The sequence below is a fragment of the Sinocyclocheilus rhinocerous genome, unplaced genomic scaffold (genome assembly GCF_001515625.1).
Source record: "Sinocyclocheilus rhinocerous isolate Xijiao unplaced genomic scaffold, SAMN03320098_v1.1 scaffold1476, whole genome shotgun sequence".
NCBI classification, from domain to species: Eukaryota; Metazoa; Chordata; class Actinopteri; order Cypriniformes; family Cyprinidae; genus Sinocyclocheilus; species Sinocyclocheilus rhinocerous.
The window spans coordinates 36,025-49,821 of record NW_015659224.1 but is presented as its reverse complement, the minus strand read 5'-3'; the positions used below and the strand labels follow the sequence as shown (position 1 = coordinate 49,821).

General features: G+C 39.2%; 2 protein-coding genes across 3 annotated transcripts in view; both read left to right on the top strand.

The window, feature by feature from the left end:
• Positions 1–1,302, top strand: part of LOC107723362 (synaptic vesicle 2-related protein-like) — a 5,208-nt gene extending 3,906 nt beyond the window's left edge. The window contains exons 11-15 of the mRNA XM_016531949.1: positions 227–331; positions 465–576; positions 690–771; positions 862–951; positions 1,045–1,302. Coding sequence (XP_016387435.1) covers positions 227–331; positions 465–576; positions 690–771; positions 862–951; positions 1,045–1,248 — 593 coding nt within the window. The 3' untranslated portion in view covers positions 1,249–1,302. The remainder of the gene's footprint in view (positions 1–226; positions 332–464; positions 577–689; positions 772–861; positions 952–1,044) is intronic.
• An 876-nt stretch (positions 1,303–2,178) lies between these two features.
• LOC107723353 (protein phosphatase Slingshot homolog 1-like) lies at positions 2,179–12,130 on the top strand. Of its 2 annotated transcripts, none has more exons than XM_016531929.1 (15): positions 2,179–2,770; positions 4,372–4,409; positions 4,519–4,619; positions 5,210–5,274; positions 5,364–5,485; positions 5,587–5,655; positions 6,688–6,753; positions 6,876–7,070; positions 7,267–7,360; positions 7,449–7,577; positions 8,130–8,176; positions 8,280–8,426; positions 8,564–8,764; positions 9,222–9,849; positions 10,033–12,130. In XM_016531929.1, exons 1-15 carry the CDS (start codon positions 2,699–2,701, stop codon positions 10,966–10,968), a joined length of 2,910 nt encoding a protein of 969 aa, XP_016387415.1. In that variant the 5' UTR covers positions 2,179–2,698; the 3' UTR covers positions 10,969–12,130. The 2 variants fall into 2 exon arrangements, with proteins under 2 accessions (XP_016387415.1, XP_016387414.1); XM_016531928.1 differs by having other exon boundaries at positions 8,130–8,203.
• The last annotated feature ends 1,667 nt before the right edge of the window (positions 12,131–13,797 follow it).

Genomic DNA, 13,797 nt, shown 5'->3' with positions numbered 1-13,797 from the left:
TGATGAATAAAAAAAAATCCTTTATTGTCACTTTGGACTACTGACCCCAAACTTTTGAAGATTAGTGTAAAATTTTCTGTACTCATCATAGAAAGTAATATCTAGCTAGCACATGCAACAGGTTTTGAATAGTAATGACCGTCATTTCTTTAATAATTTCCCATACAATTAAAACACGTTAAGCACAATGTGTTGTGAATTTCAGTAAAAATGTGTCTAATTCCAGCCACCGACAACTCAAATATGGAACCTCGGTGCAGTTTGGAGTGCAATTATCTGACTTTTCATGATTATGTGGACCTTTTGTGGACCACCTTAGCAGAATTTCCAGGTGACGTGACACCATAAGTAATTCTCTCCTCTCATGTTGTTTTTAGTTAATCAACTTAAATGCAAACATTGTTATATGATCTACATATAAACTAATAGACAACTTTGTAATTTGTGTCTCGATGTCAGAATAGGTATTCTGGTGACCCTGTGGATGATTGATCGAATTGGCAGGAGAAAAAGCATGGCAGTTTGTTTTTTATTGTTCTCTGTGTCGATTTTGCCACTGTATGCCTGCACACAAAGGTACATTGATGCAAAAAAAAAAAAACTTTGTAATTGCAAAAGTAAGAAAAAGAAAGGCCTAAATATTTTTAAGCCACTGTAAGTGACGTTTTTCTTTACTTAACTATTTCCAGGACACTTCTCACAGTCTTTATTTTCATTGCTCGAGCCTGTATAACAGGGGGCTGGCAGGTTGCATATGTTTATACACCTGAGGTGAGGCTTCATTGTAAAGCGCCTAATTATGCTCAGTAGAATTTTCATTTAAAATGCAATTTCCTTTATTTCTTGTCTTGGCCTCCTCAGGTTTTCCCCACAGCAACCAGAGCTATTGGTATTGGTACAGGCAGTGGGATGGCTCGTGTTGGAGCTCTCATCACACCATTTATTGCTCAGGTAAAGCATTCCTCTGGTTTCATAAGAAGATGAAGGTGTATTGAACATGTACTGATGCTTTCCTGTATGTGCGTTTGTGTCTGTCGCCTTCAGGTACTTCTGAAGTCATCCGTTTACCTGACTCTGTCTGTGTACTTAATATGTTGCTTGCTGGGCACAGTGGCATCCTGGTTTTTGCCCATGGAAACAACAGGGCAGAGCCTTCAGGAATCAACGCAAAGCACCATGGAACAAAAAAACATGGAAAGGCCGCATGGCTCTGAAACAACCGAGTCTTCCAGCAATACATGTCCTTAACAGCATATGGAAAACTGAATCTGTGAAATCTCAGGATTAATAGTGGAAAAGGCCATAATGTTTAATGTCATAATTTTGCCATAGACTAAATGTTATGTAAATTCATTCTAAATTCAAGATTTTTAAATAAATAGTAATTAATTTCTATGTACACATTATGCTCAAAAAAATCTGATTTTGGTGTTGTTTCTTTAGAAATGTTTATGATGCCAAGAACTTGTCAAACTGTTTTGTTGGGTCTTTAGTTACACAAGTGTCAATTTGTCTCCTGTTTTGATGTTTTTCAAATGGACTACATGCAGGCCTGCTTAGGTGCTACACAAGCGTCTGGTGTAGTAGCGGCCCAAAAGCAAACTTAGGCAGTAAACTCTTTCTGACATATTTGTAGATCACAGCAAATTATATGATCGTAAACATAATATTTATGTATATTAAAGTTTTTACAGGTTTCAGAAGCTCCAAATACATTTAGCATAAAAGTGGATTGTATCAATATTGCTTTGCCCTGTTGTGTGACGTTCCTCAAGATTTAATTTTGCGCTTTATTTTCTCACAATTTCCATACACCAACAGACTTTAGTTGCGATACAGCAGCCATGATTTGCTACACTGATTGACTGCAGGGGAAAGGACATTTTTGTTCTAGAGAGAATTTGATTGGGAAAATATTTGTGTATTGCAAGATGAGTCATCAATATTTTCAGTATTTTTGATTTTTCTAGGAAGAGTAAAAATCAGCATAACCTACGATAGAATAAGCCCACATTAATTGAAAATAATTTAAAATGTATATGTCTGCTAAATTTAAAAAATTGTCAACATTTCAGTGGAGAGCTATAACTAATGCAGATGTACTTGGGTTACACAAATGTTGTTTTTTTTCATGAGGTATTTTGGGGTATGCAATTTGCATGACAAAACACACAGCTCCATTTTTGGTTGCTGAACCATACAAATTTCTAGTCGTCATAGGGAGGAAAAATCTGGCGATTAAGCATTACGTTAGTTTCGAGATAGTCGACATCATAACGGCTCGAGTAGTATATGTGGATGATTGGGTGTTGAGTCTGCATAGGATGCACTGTTGTCAGGGAGAAGTGCAAGTCACCTTCACGCGGTTGGCCCAGAAGCCCATATCTAACGCAGACGATCACAGAACTACACCAACCACGGACGGCGGTCCCGAAACAAGGTCCATTATGTCTGGCCACTAAATCAACGCTCCAGCCGGGAAGATAGAGCACAGACCGTTGTTTATTGGCATCGTTAACGTGAATGAGAATTTGCGGAATCGCCGAGTTGGATGACAAAGCCGATGATGGGTTTATCGCTACGCTAAATAGATTTAATGCGCCTCTGAATGCATTAACCCCGTCACTGGCGGGTCCAGAACAGGATATCTCGGACCGGAGCGCCTGTGAGGTTTCCCTGAACGCTTTGCAGCACAGCCATGGCTCTGGTGACTCTGCAGCGCTCCCCTACACCCAGCGCCGCATCCTCAGCCAGCACCAACGCGGGGGAGGTGAGTGGGGGCTGACCGGCGGAGGAAATGCCGGGGATGCATGTGTAAATAGTGCCTAAACTGCTAATATTAGCCGGGCCTGTTGCTCGGGGATCATTTCTCCTTTCTAATGATGTGCAAATGTGATACTACAAGAAGTCACCGAGTTCAACCTGCTCTGTAGACGAGCGCATGCTGAAGTTTTCACATTAGCGAGGAGGGGGTTGTTTTTAGGCAGTGTGGATGATGATGGGAATTAACTTGACTTGCCCAAACAAAACAAAGCAACGCATGCCAGTGCTGAATTATGCTTCTCTTGTTGAAATTGTGAAATATATTTGTGTATGTGGTTGAAATTTATGATAATTGTTTTCCTTTAGTGACTGTGTGCATGGTGCAATTGTTATTTCACTGTTTATCCTACCCTACATTCAATAACATTACCTTATTTGGGTGTGTTGGGGATAAAGTGGTAATAAATCGGTTGCCTTGTATATACTGAACGCAGTATCAATTCAACCATACCACAAATATGCTTTACACCAGTTTCTTAGTAATATGATACTTGTGAGTTGTGACCAATTGAGCGTTTGGCAGTTCTCACTATGTACGATTCGTGAACGAACCTCATTATCATTTGATCAATGAATCGAATCTTTTCAAAGAATCGGTTGAACTGATTCATAAAACCTGTCTACAATTGAACTGAATTGTGTCAGATTGGTTTACGAGTATACGCCTCATTTAACCGAGAACTCTCTGTTCTGGCTCGTGTCTTTGATAATGAGTTTAAAGTTATGTAATATTAAGTGCATTTGGAATATGAATGAAATAGCAAAAAGTTGTGTTACTTTATTTACCGTGAAGTAATGTGAAGAATTAAACATATTGGAATGTTTACGATTTTGAGGGTTTTATTATCAGCGCACAAACGATAATAAATACATTTTAATAAATTCGATTTTCTTAAGCTCATGCAAAAACATTTTTCAGAGAAGAGAGGTAAATTACGTTTCATACAGTTTAATATGAATATAAATTATTATTAGTTTCTAAATATAAATTTAGTTTCACTTGACTTAACAGGAGCACATTAAAAATAAATAAGACCAGACTAAATTACTCCATGACCTTTTTTTTTTTTTTTTGGAACCGGTTCTTTGAAACGAATTCTTCGAAAGAACCGATTCTTCCCCTCACTACTCTCAGCACACTCACTGCAATGATGTCATTGAATAGATACTCTGCCTGGTGACTGACCAATCATGGGACCCAGAATATTGTCATGATTTTGCTGTTCAGGCTTCTAGAGACAGCCCACTAATGAGCTAGCCTACTGTAGCATAAGCCCACAGTAATGGCCATCCCTGAGGCTTTCTTTTTTTTTGTAATGTGCCCTAAATCTATCCAAACTGTTTTGTTTTGCTTAAACATAAAGCATTTTTGTGTACTATTTAAAGAATTCCGTTTAAGGCTTACATTTCTGTACCCATCTAATCAAACGACTTTGTATATCTAAACCATAAATAGAGGCATTCAGAACTGATTGATATATGCAAAGTAATTTCAGACATACAGTATAGGGCCCTTTGTAATTCCATTTCTGCTGTTTTATTTGTCAGGATATAGGCAGTGATGATGATCGAAAGGCAAACCTAAGGTCGGTGCTATTTTTATTCATCTTATTTAATCCATTCATCCTTTTTTAACTATGATAATTAATCTTAATTCTGGAGTGTCTTCATAATTGTATGTGTGGCCTATTTCAGCCTGAGTGAAAGTTTCTTCATGGTAAAAGGGGCAGCTCTGTTTTTACAGCAAGGCAGCAGTGCACAAGGGCCCAGAACACCCACCCATCATAAAAATGCAGGTAAACCACAACAAGGTCAGAACCATGATCAATTTCATGTGTGAAGAATTTGACAAATTAAATAATTAAGGATTTAAGGGAATTAATGAAAAGTATTTTGCATCACTGGATATTATTGTCAGTTGTTTAACATTTCTATCATAAAACAGTTGTCAAATATTAAATGTTTGGCTGCTTTCATCTTACCTCGCACTATGTCACAGTTAAAAGTGAAGTTTTTGGTTTCTGTGAACAGTAAAGCCTTCTTTTTTTAATTTGATTGGCCATCTCAGTCATTTAGATGTTGATGAGGCAAAACAGCTTGAAAATTTAACTTTTAAAGGTTTTTGTCATTATAACAACAAATATATCAGTGCGTAATGCAGTGCAGCAGAACAGCATCAAGATGATCAAATATTGGTGTGAGCAATTTGGTCATTTCTGATTATTGGGAGGAAGTATGGTGGTTACAGCCCTGAACCACAACAGTAAAAGTGGATTTTCCATTAACAACTTCTGCTACATTGTTAATGTTGATGAAAATAGTGGTTTATTGTCCATAAAACTCAGATTTTTGTTGTTCATCTTTGTTGTTGTTGTTATTGTTAAAGGGGATCTACCACAGCATCTACAAGTAATGATAAACGCACTCCGTGCCGAGGACAGAATTAAATTAGTAAGTGACGTACATTGTGTCCAGTACAATGTAGGAATGGCTACTCCTCACAGTGTGCATACACCAACGTACACCATCTCCATCAACAGGTTGTTAGGTTAGAAAGCGGTTGGACGGACCATGTGCGGTACATGGTGGTTGTCTACACAAATGGGCATCAAGACACTGAAGAAAACATACTGCTTGGGATGGATTTTACAAATAAGGACAGGTAGGAATCAATCCGGTCACTCCGGTCATGATCTGAATGCATTCTTTATGCTACACTTATTGGTAGACACTAATGTTTGTTTGTTTGTTTGTTTGTCGTAGTAAAAGTTGCTCTATTGGGATGACTCTTCCACTTTGGAGTGATACCAAGATTCACTTGGATGGAGACGGGTAAATATCTTAATTCACTTCCTGTAAGGCAAAGGTTAAATCCTATTTATAGGTTAAAACCTATCCTTAATTAACTCATAGTGATTTTCCTGACTCATTTTTACTTTGTTTCAATAAATGTTTTTTTATCTCAGTTACATGATTGCTTGCGTATACCATACACATAAAAATGCACCGTCTATCTTTGGTCACATTTAAAATCACTTTATATATGTGACCCTGGACCACAAAACCAGTCATAAATCATAAAAGTGGATTTGTATCAATATTGCTTTGCCCTGTTGTGTGACGTTCCTCAAGATTTAATTTTGCGTTTTATTTTCTCACAATTTCCATACACCAACAGACTTTAGTTGCGATACAGCAGCCATGATTTGCTACTCTGATTGACTGCAGGGGGACCAGTTTTTACATCATCTGAAAGCTGAATAAATAAGCTTTCCATTGATGTATGGTTTGTTAGGATGGGACAATATTTGGTCGAGATACAACTATTTGAAAATCTGGAATCTGAGGGTGCAAAAAAATCAAAATACTGAGAAAATCGCCTTTAAAGTTGTCCAAATGAAGTTCTTAGCAATGCATATTACTAATCAAAAATTAAGTTTTGATATATTTACGGTAGGAAATGTACAAAATATCTTCATGGAACATAATCTTAATGATTTTTTGGCATAAAAGAAAAATCGATAATTTTGACCCATACAATGTTTTTTTGGCTATTGCTAAAAATATACCCCAGCGACTTAGACTGGTTTTGTGGTCCAGGGTCACATATGTGTACAGAGAATGACCTCTACAGGTTCAGTACGAAATAACATGTTTATATTTTCTGTGCATGTGACCTGGAGGCTATTGGCAGATGCATTATGTAGAGAGAATTTTCCACTGGTTTGTGGCGTAAAATTGTTCCACTGACCAACCCCGGAAAGTAGCATCGTCCTGCTGCCTGCTTATGCATTTCTGTATAATCACGAATTATGTCATAGCTCGTGTTTTACATGCCTAAACCCCTCTCATCTCATCCCCCAGAGGTTTCAGTGTGAGTACAGCAGGGAGACTACATGTTTTTAAGCCTGTGTCAGTCCAGGCCATGTGGTACGTTTACTATTACGTATCCTCTTATAGTGTGTGTTTTTTTTCTCTCTTGATATTTTAATAGTGTGTTTTCACGTACTTGATAAATCGTTTATGTTTGACTGTATGTATGTATATTGCAGGTCTGCCCTCCAGGTGATGCACAAAGCATGTGAGGTGTCCCGCAGATACAACTATTTTCCAGGAGGGATGGCCCTTACATGGGTTGGCTATTATGAGAGCTGCATCTCCTCAGAGCAGAGCTGTATCAATGAGTGGAATGCTATGACAGATCTGGAGACCACACGGCCTGACTCGCCAGTCATGTTTTCTGATCAGTGAGTTATTTGTCAGCGGATATTAGTGGAAAGTAGTATAAATCTTACATGCTACAGCAGACTGATAAACTGATTGTGGTAAAATAAGATTGAATATTCTTATATGGTACTAACATTTTATTTTGGGAGCTTATTATGGGACTAAAACCCTAAATGATTTAGCTTATATTAACATTGTTTTTCATGTCATGCACAGGCCAACAGAGAGAGAGAGAACAGAGTGTATGATCAAAGCCAAACTCCGAAACATAATGATGTTTCAGGACCTGGAAAATATTACTTCTAAGGAGGTATATGTAATGAGGCTTTTGTGTCATGGTTTACATGAATGCATCAGCCATGGAAGAAACATTAAACTGAATCCTTTCACTTCTGTAGATCCGAAATGAACTGGAACAACATATGAGCTGCAACCTGAGGGAGTATAAAGAGTTTATTGACAATGAGATGCTGCTTATCCTGGGCCAGATGGACAAGGCTACACTCATATTTGACCATCTGTACCTGGTAAAGCTTCCTCCAAGATTTCTCTGCCATCCATGTTTGATTCTTGTTTGCTTAAGATGTTTGCTTACCTAAAAAGCAAAGCACATAGTGTGAGTTCACTGATAGGGCTGGGAGGAAAAAACCAAACCTGCATGCATGCACTAATGCATTGCCCTGCTTTCTCAGACGATTCTGGATTAATCCGCAGAAAAAAAAATCCTTCTGGTTATTGAAAACACCAAAACATTACAGATAAGTTCACAAATGGTAAGAAGGGCCAATCTGCAGCATTTACACTGTCAACAAGCATACACAGGAGACTGCAGATATGATTAACTGTCAAGAATAAAAAGGCTGGATAATAAATTTTTTATTATTATACTTTTATTTTATTTAAAACATTTTAATGCAGTATTTATTTACACCTAAATCATAATTGTAGTACAACAGGGTCAAAACTTGATCATTCTTAGCCACCTTTAAGTTTACAACAAAATTACATGGTTATCGACGGGAGCTTTAAGACTCTAAAACAAATAAAACTATGGTTGTTGTACATCTCATTCATTTCAGGGCTCAGAATGGAATGCATCCAACTTGGAGGAACTTCAAGACTCTGGGTTAGTGCTGATGTACATCGACCGACTGTGCGTTGAGTTAAAATAATGCGTATTTAACACAAATCAGCAGTAAACAATCTAACATCGGGTTATTTTTATGCAGGGTTGGGTATATCCTCAATGTCACAAGAGAGATTGACAACTTTTTCCCAGGTACCTTTTGTTATTGTAATATCCGTGTTTACGATGATGAGACTACAGATCTGCTGGCACACTGGAATGAAACCTACAACTTTATAGTTAAAGCCAAGTGAGTTCATTTTTATGATTAGAACAATATTAGAAATGTGTGTTATTGTTTCTGTCATGTGCTGTTTCACTCAATAAAGTATTGTACCAAAAAAAAAGCTTTTTTTGACCTGGATGCCCTGTATGTCTTTCATATAGGAAAAACAACTCTAAATGCCTTGTACATTGCAAGATGGGAGTGAGTCGCTCAGCATCCACCATCATTGCTTATGCTATGAAGGAGTATGGATGGTCACTTGAAAAGGCATGCACTTTTGTCAAACAGAAGAGGAATATAGCACAACCCAATCCAGCTTTTATGAAACAACTTGCTGAGTACGAGGGGATTTTAGATGCCAGGTGGGAAAAGCCAAGATATTTACACGCATGTTCTTTTTAATATAGATCTCTTTTTGCATTTGTATTCACATATAAATTTATGCATACACATTTTAATATGTGCAATTGTTATTTTGCACATTTGTTAATCGTTGTGAATGTCGATGTGAATATTGTGAAAAGAGCAGCTTTAGAACAGCATGAATTTCCATGTTGGTCCAGGGTGGTTTATGCTGGTTTGGTGCTAGTGAAATGGGTCACAGCAAGTTCTTTCTAGTGAAAGACGTATTAGTTAGACAGCCTGTTGGGGACACAAGCATCCAAAAGTCAACTGTTACTGGTGACCACATAGTCTTTCAAACATGGACTAAAGGGACCAAACCTAGCTTTTTATTGTCTTGTCAGTTTTCTTTGACTGTATTTTCTTTTTTTTACACAATCAAGAGGTGACTGCTACTTTTGTTTCCTGTCATTGTAGCAAGCAGAGACACAATAAACTCTGGCAACCAGATGGTGATGAGTATTCGCTGGAGGGCCTTCAGGCTTCAGCTGCCAGTGGTGACCAGACTCCTCAATTTTCGTCACTGCACCCCGATCAAGAGGAGACCGCTTGGGGCCATGGTGGAGCAAGTGCTTCCTCCTGCTGCGGAGAAGAGCCGACTGACCATCTCAATTACAACTACTACTTCCGGCGACTCTCAGACACCGCTCTGGACAGTGAACCCTCCACGCCAGTTCGAGGTCCTCCGCTTTTAGGCATGGAACGAGTCTTTATTGAGATTGAGGACGTAGAGAGGGATGCATTGTTGGACGATGAAGGCTTCCCCATGGCTCACTTGGCCCTTCCTGGGGAGGGCACAGCGGCCCAGACCTGCGGCCGACTGGAGCCTATAGAGGACATGCGCTTGAGGCTGGAGTTTAGCACGGTGGAGGAGGAGGACGAGGAGGAAGCACAAAAGGAGGAGGCGGAGATGGCCGCCTTAGCTCGTGGCGAGAAGATGCCGAGGGTAGACAAGAGCCTGGCTAACTCGAACCGCTTTAACAACGAGAACGCCAACAACAGCAACAGGCTGGCCGGGAAGCGCAGCTGCCCTTCTGGCTTTGACGTGAGTATGACGTCTTAGCTGTAGCGGCAGCTCTCCTGGCTTGTATGCAAGCTTATAGCTCAAAGAGCTCTTTTCTGTGAATCCATCCTAAACGCTTTACATTCTCTAAAGCATCCCGTACTCTTACACCTTTAAAAAACCTAACCATGCATTCTCCCTGCCTGTGTGTATTCATCGGTTTAGGACAGTGCTAGCATTGGAAACCCCTACAAAGTGAAGCCCTCATATCAGTCGTGCCGAGACTGCCTGCGCCTGCCCAGCGGCCGCCGCTGCGAACGTCGCACCCATCGCCTTAACCTGTCACGTCACACTGGCCTGCCCAGTATGTCCATCCAGGCCCCCAGAGGACACAAATTCAGTCCTGTCTCCGCCAATAAGGTGCCTCCTCCTGCCTCTCTGCATCACATGAGCAGCGGGCACTGCCAGTGCATTCGTTGCTTCGGTCGAGCCAACTCGGACACTTGCCACAAGCAACCGAGCTGTGAAGACCTTCCTCAGGATTTGCGTTATTCCTTGGAGACTGAGGACAGAATGGAAGGGGAGGACGAGGGGAGAAAGGAAAGCTCCAGCAGTCCTGTGACAGAGCTCACTCTCCTGAGGCTCAGTCTGGGTGGTGAGAGGCCTACGGCGGAGCTCAGTCAGGGGGCCCACCTGGAGACACAGCTGGTGCAAATGTCCGGTCCTCCGTCGGAACAGATGGACTTGAGCATAGAGGACTCTGCCACAGAGGACATGGAAGTGGACGAGGGGAACGTCCCCAGCTTGCACCCTGGCTCCAGTGGCCTCCAGCAAACGCTCGCACCGGGCTCGGCCCTGACACGCAGCTCCAGCAGCGACAGTCTGCCGAGAATTCGCAGAGGCCAGCCGGGCTCGGTATGTCAGCGAGCTCGAGAGATCGAGACCCGTGTGCGGCTCGCCGGACTGACCATGTCCTCCCAACTCAAAAGGTCTAATTCACTGGCCAAGCTAGGTGACTTGGCCATCTCCACAGAGGACCTGACGCTGTCCACCGCAGTCTCCGTTGACTACAATGACCAAGAGCCTGCTCTTTGCGTGCAATCCTCTTGCTCCCCCAAGCTCTCTTTAACTCCAACTGTGTTGCAGAGTTTGAAAAGCTGACTCCAAGATGTCAGAACTGCTTTCTCAGTGAATGGGACCGATCCAGTCCTACAGCCATCGAGAGCGACCATGGAGGCCGAGGCTGCAAGACACCTCATGAGAACAATCAGGCCAGGCTTGGACAGCAGTCCTTTACATAACTGCACTGCATTTTTCATGTGTCTGTCTGTGCTTTAACGAAGATATATATTAAAGCATGCTCTGGCTTGGACCTTCATTAACGGCTTTGTTGATACGGCTTTTCTTTGTCTTTCTAAAGGAAGCCCTACCTGTTAAGGTTTTGAAATAATGTGGCCCATCGATAGGTCGCATAATCAGACCTTTTTAAATTAGCGATGATTTTCCTCAACTATTTGTTTGATCTCCATAATTTAAACTTTAAAACCCAATTTTGTGCCCTTTGGTTGATATTCTAACAACATCCATGATATTTTGCCTCCCGGTTTGTTCACCAGCAAGTTTATGTGCTACTGCAAATGAACCAATCATGCAGTTACGATGATTTGATAGCATAAAGAGACAATTTATCTGATTTAGATAATTGTAAACTTTAAAGGTGCACATAAATGTGAAAATTAAAAGGGTGCTATGGAATAACCAATCAGAACACTTGTTATGTACTAATAATAATAGAAATGTTCAAACCCTAGAAATTACTGGTTGGAGCAAATAAGGTGGTAGGCGAGTATTTATAAGTTATTTAAAAACTGAATCAGATTTAGATTTAGATATGAATAAATTTCCATGATAACATGTGAGCTATGGCTTTATTAAAACATGATCAAAATCTAAGCCCAAACCATAAGCTTTAAAAAAAAAAAACAGAAATCCATACCTAATTGGCTATTAAAATTAAACACTGTAGTCCTGAATATTTAATTGGCAACTTTTTTGTTAACTTGCCTTCAAAAGCCGTATAGTTCCACAAACCTATGTGGAAATTTTAATAAAAATGTTGCACCACAAAAGTACTTTAAGACTAAAGTTTAACCTGAAATGTATGCTTATGTTTTTTGAAGTCACAGTGTTATTCCAACCTGATAGTTACTTGAATGACATCAACAAAGCCACATAATTATTGTCTATTTCCAGAGAAAAATGCAACATGAATGTGGTTGGCTATTTGTCTTACAACACTTATTTGCTTTTCAGCTGGTGTTTATCAGATCAACTACATCTGAAATGTTGCTACTAGAGTAGCTCCTGTTATGTAATTTAGCTTAAGCTGTTTATTGTACAAATTGTAGCCTGTGATGTGCAAAAGGCTTTAGCAGCAACACATTAGTACAATACAGTCTTCAAGTTGATCAGAGGATGTTCACTATTGTCCTTTAAAAGGTCCTTTTAAAGTGTCTCCTATATGAAATGGCATCTGATAATGACAGTCATGTACGTTAGGTTTTAACAGGTATGCACAGTTTGTTATCATATTGTGGGCATGGGGACTTGCTTGAGCTTGTCAATTTAATACCATGATGGTGTATGATATTTGTGAAAGAACACAAAGTTTGATTAGTGCTCCAAGATAACTAGTAAGTTTGCAAGTATTGGTTAAACTTGACCTTAATTATTTTGTCATATATATATATATATATATATATATATATATATATGGCCTGTGCAATAAGTGTAAGCAAGAATTAGAAGAGAATCGTCTTTATTTATACAATAATGTGAAAAGTAATAGTTTTCATTAAGAAGAATGAAAATCTGAGAGAAACGCACTTGAGTGAGATTTGAATGAAAGGTTTTTTTTCCATATGGTCCACTTGGGTTCAGTCACTGCTGTATGAAACTATTATGTTCTTATTTTTATTTTAAGGCTGTGAGACGTATTTCATATTGCTTTTGCAAATTCCCAATGATTTGGAACTTAACATTTTTTGCTTTTTATTTATTTATTTATTTTTCCCATTTTTAAAAAATGCATATAATGAGAACGTTCCCATTTCAAACTGTATGGTTCTGGGGGGGGGAAAGTATTTCTGCAAATCAAAATGATTACGATTGCCAAAAGAAGATGGCCTCCCAAAGAGATCAAAGTTGTAGTTTTGCGTACCTCCTCCCAGCTGCTGCTGATTTGAGTACTAGACATTTTGTTTCTTCGGACATGCAAGTGCCTTACCTGTTGCCATTTGCAATCAGTTGTCTAATGGTTCTTTGGTAAAAACCACTCTTTGTTTCGCAGAGGTTTTGTCTCCACCTGTTTGCGGTCTTTATAGAGCAAAGTTTATTTTGAAAAAAAAAAATTCATATTTTGAGGCTTACTCAAGTCTGTTTGTCTTTTCATTTTGATACTACATTTCATATTTGAATAGAGGAGACCAAAGTAATTTATTTATTGGCATGTTTTGGCATGTTTGAACACACTAAGCTAACAATAAAACCAACTCGAGAAACTGGAAGATTGCCTTCAGCCCTAACTAAACGGCTCTTAAAAGTGACTTGGAACAAACATCATCTATACACTGTACTTCATTTTGACCATTTTAAGTTGTGCTGCACTTTGTTTTATAATGTAATGTACAGTTAATTATAAAAATAAATTGTTTATTGTCTGCATCAGAAATGGACCAGTATTGAATTTTTTTTAGCTATGAGGCGCACGGAGATTGAGAGAGAACTGTTGATGATTATTCAAATAAATGCACCACACATAATAATTCACTTCTTATTATGAATACATTTTCTACAAAATGAGAGTAAAGTAAGTAACATGTAAATGAAGAAAAACGGTTGCTTTTCCTGACCTTTGAGTGCCGCACAGAAGGAAATCTTATTGAATTAGGCAAATGTGATTCTGATATCACAAGACCAGACACAGGAGCA

What these genes read in the sequence shown, in the direction of transcription:
- LOC107723353 (XM_016531928.1), top strand. Translation starts at nt 2,699, where the DNA reads ATGGCTCTGGTGACTCTGCAGCGCTCCCCTACACCCAGCGCCGCATCC. An exon ending in AAAATATTACTTCTAAGGAG is followed by an intron (nt 7,361 to 7,448) that starts GTATATGTAATG and finishes TCACTTCTGTAG; the next exon opens with ATCCGAAATGAACTGGAACA. An exon ending in GCTGCCCTTCTGGCTTTGAC is followed by an intron (nt 9,850 to 10,032) that starts GTGAGTATGACG and finishes TCATCGGTTTAG; the next exon opens with GACAGTGCTAGCATTGGAAA.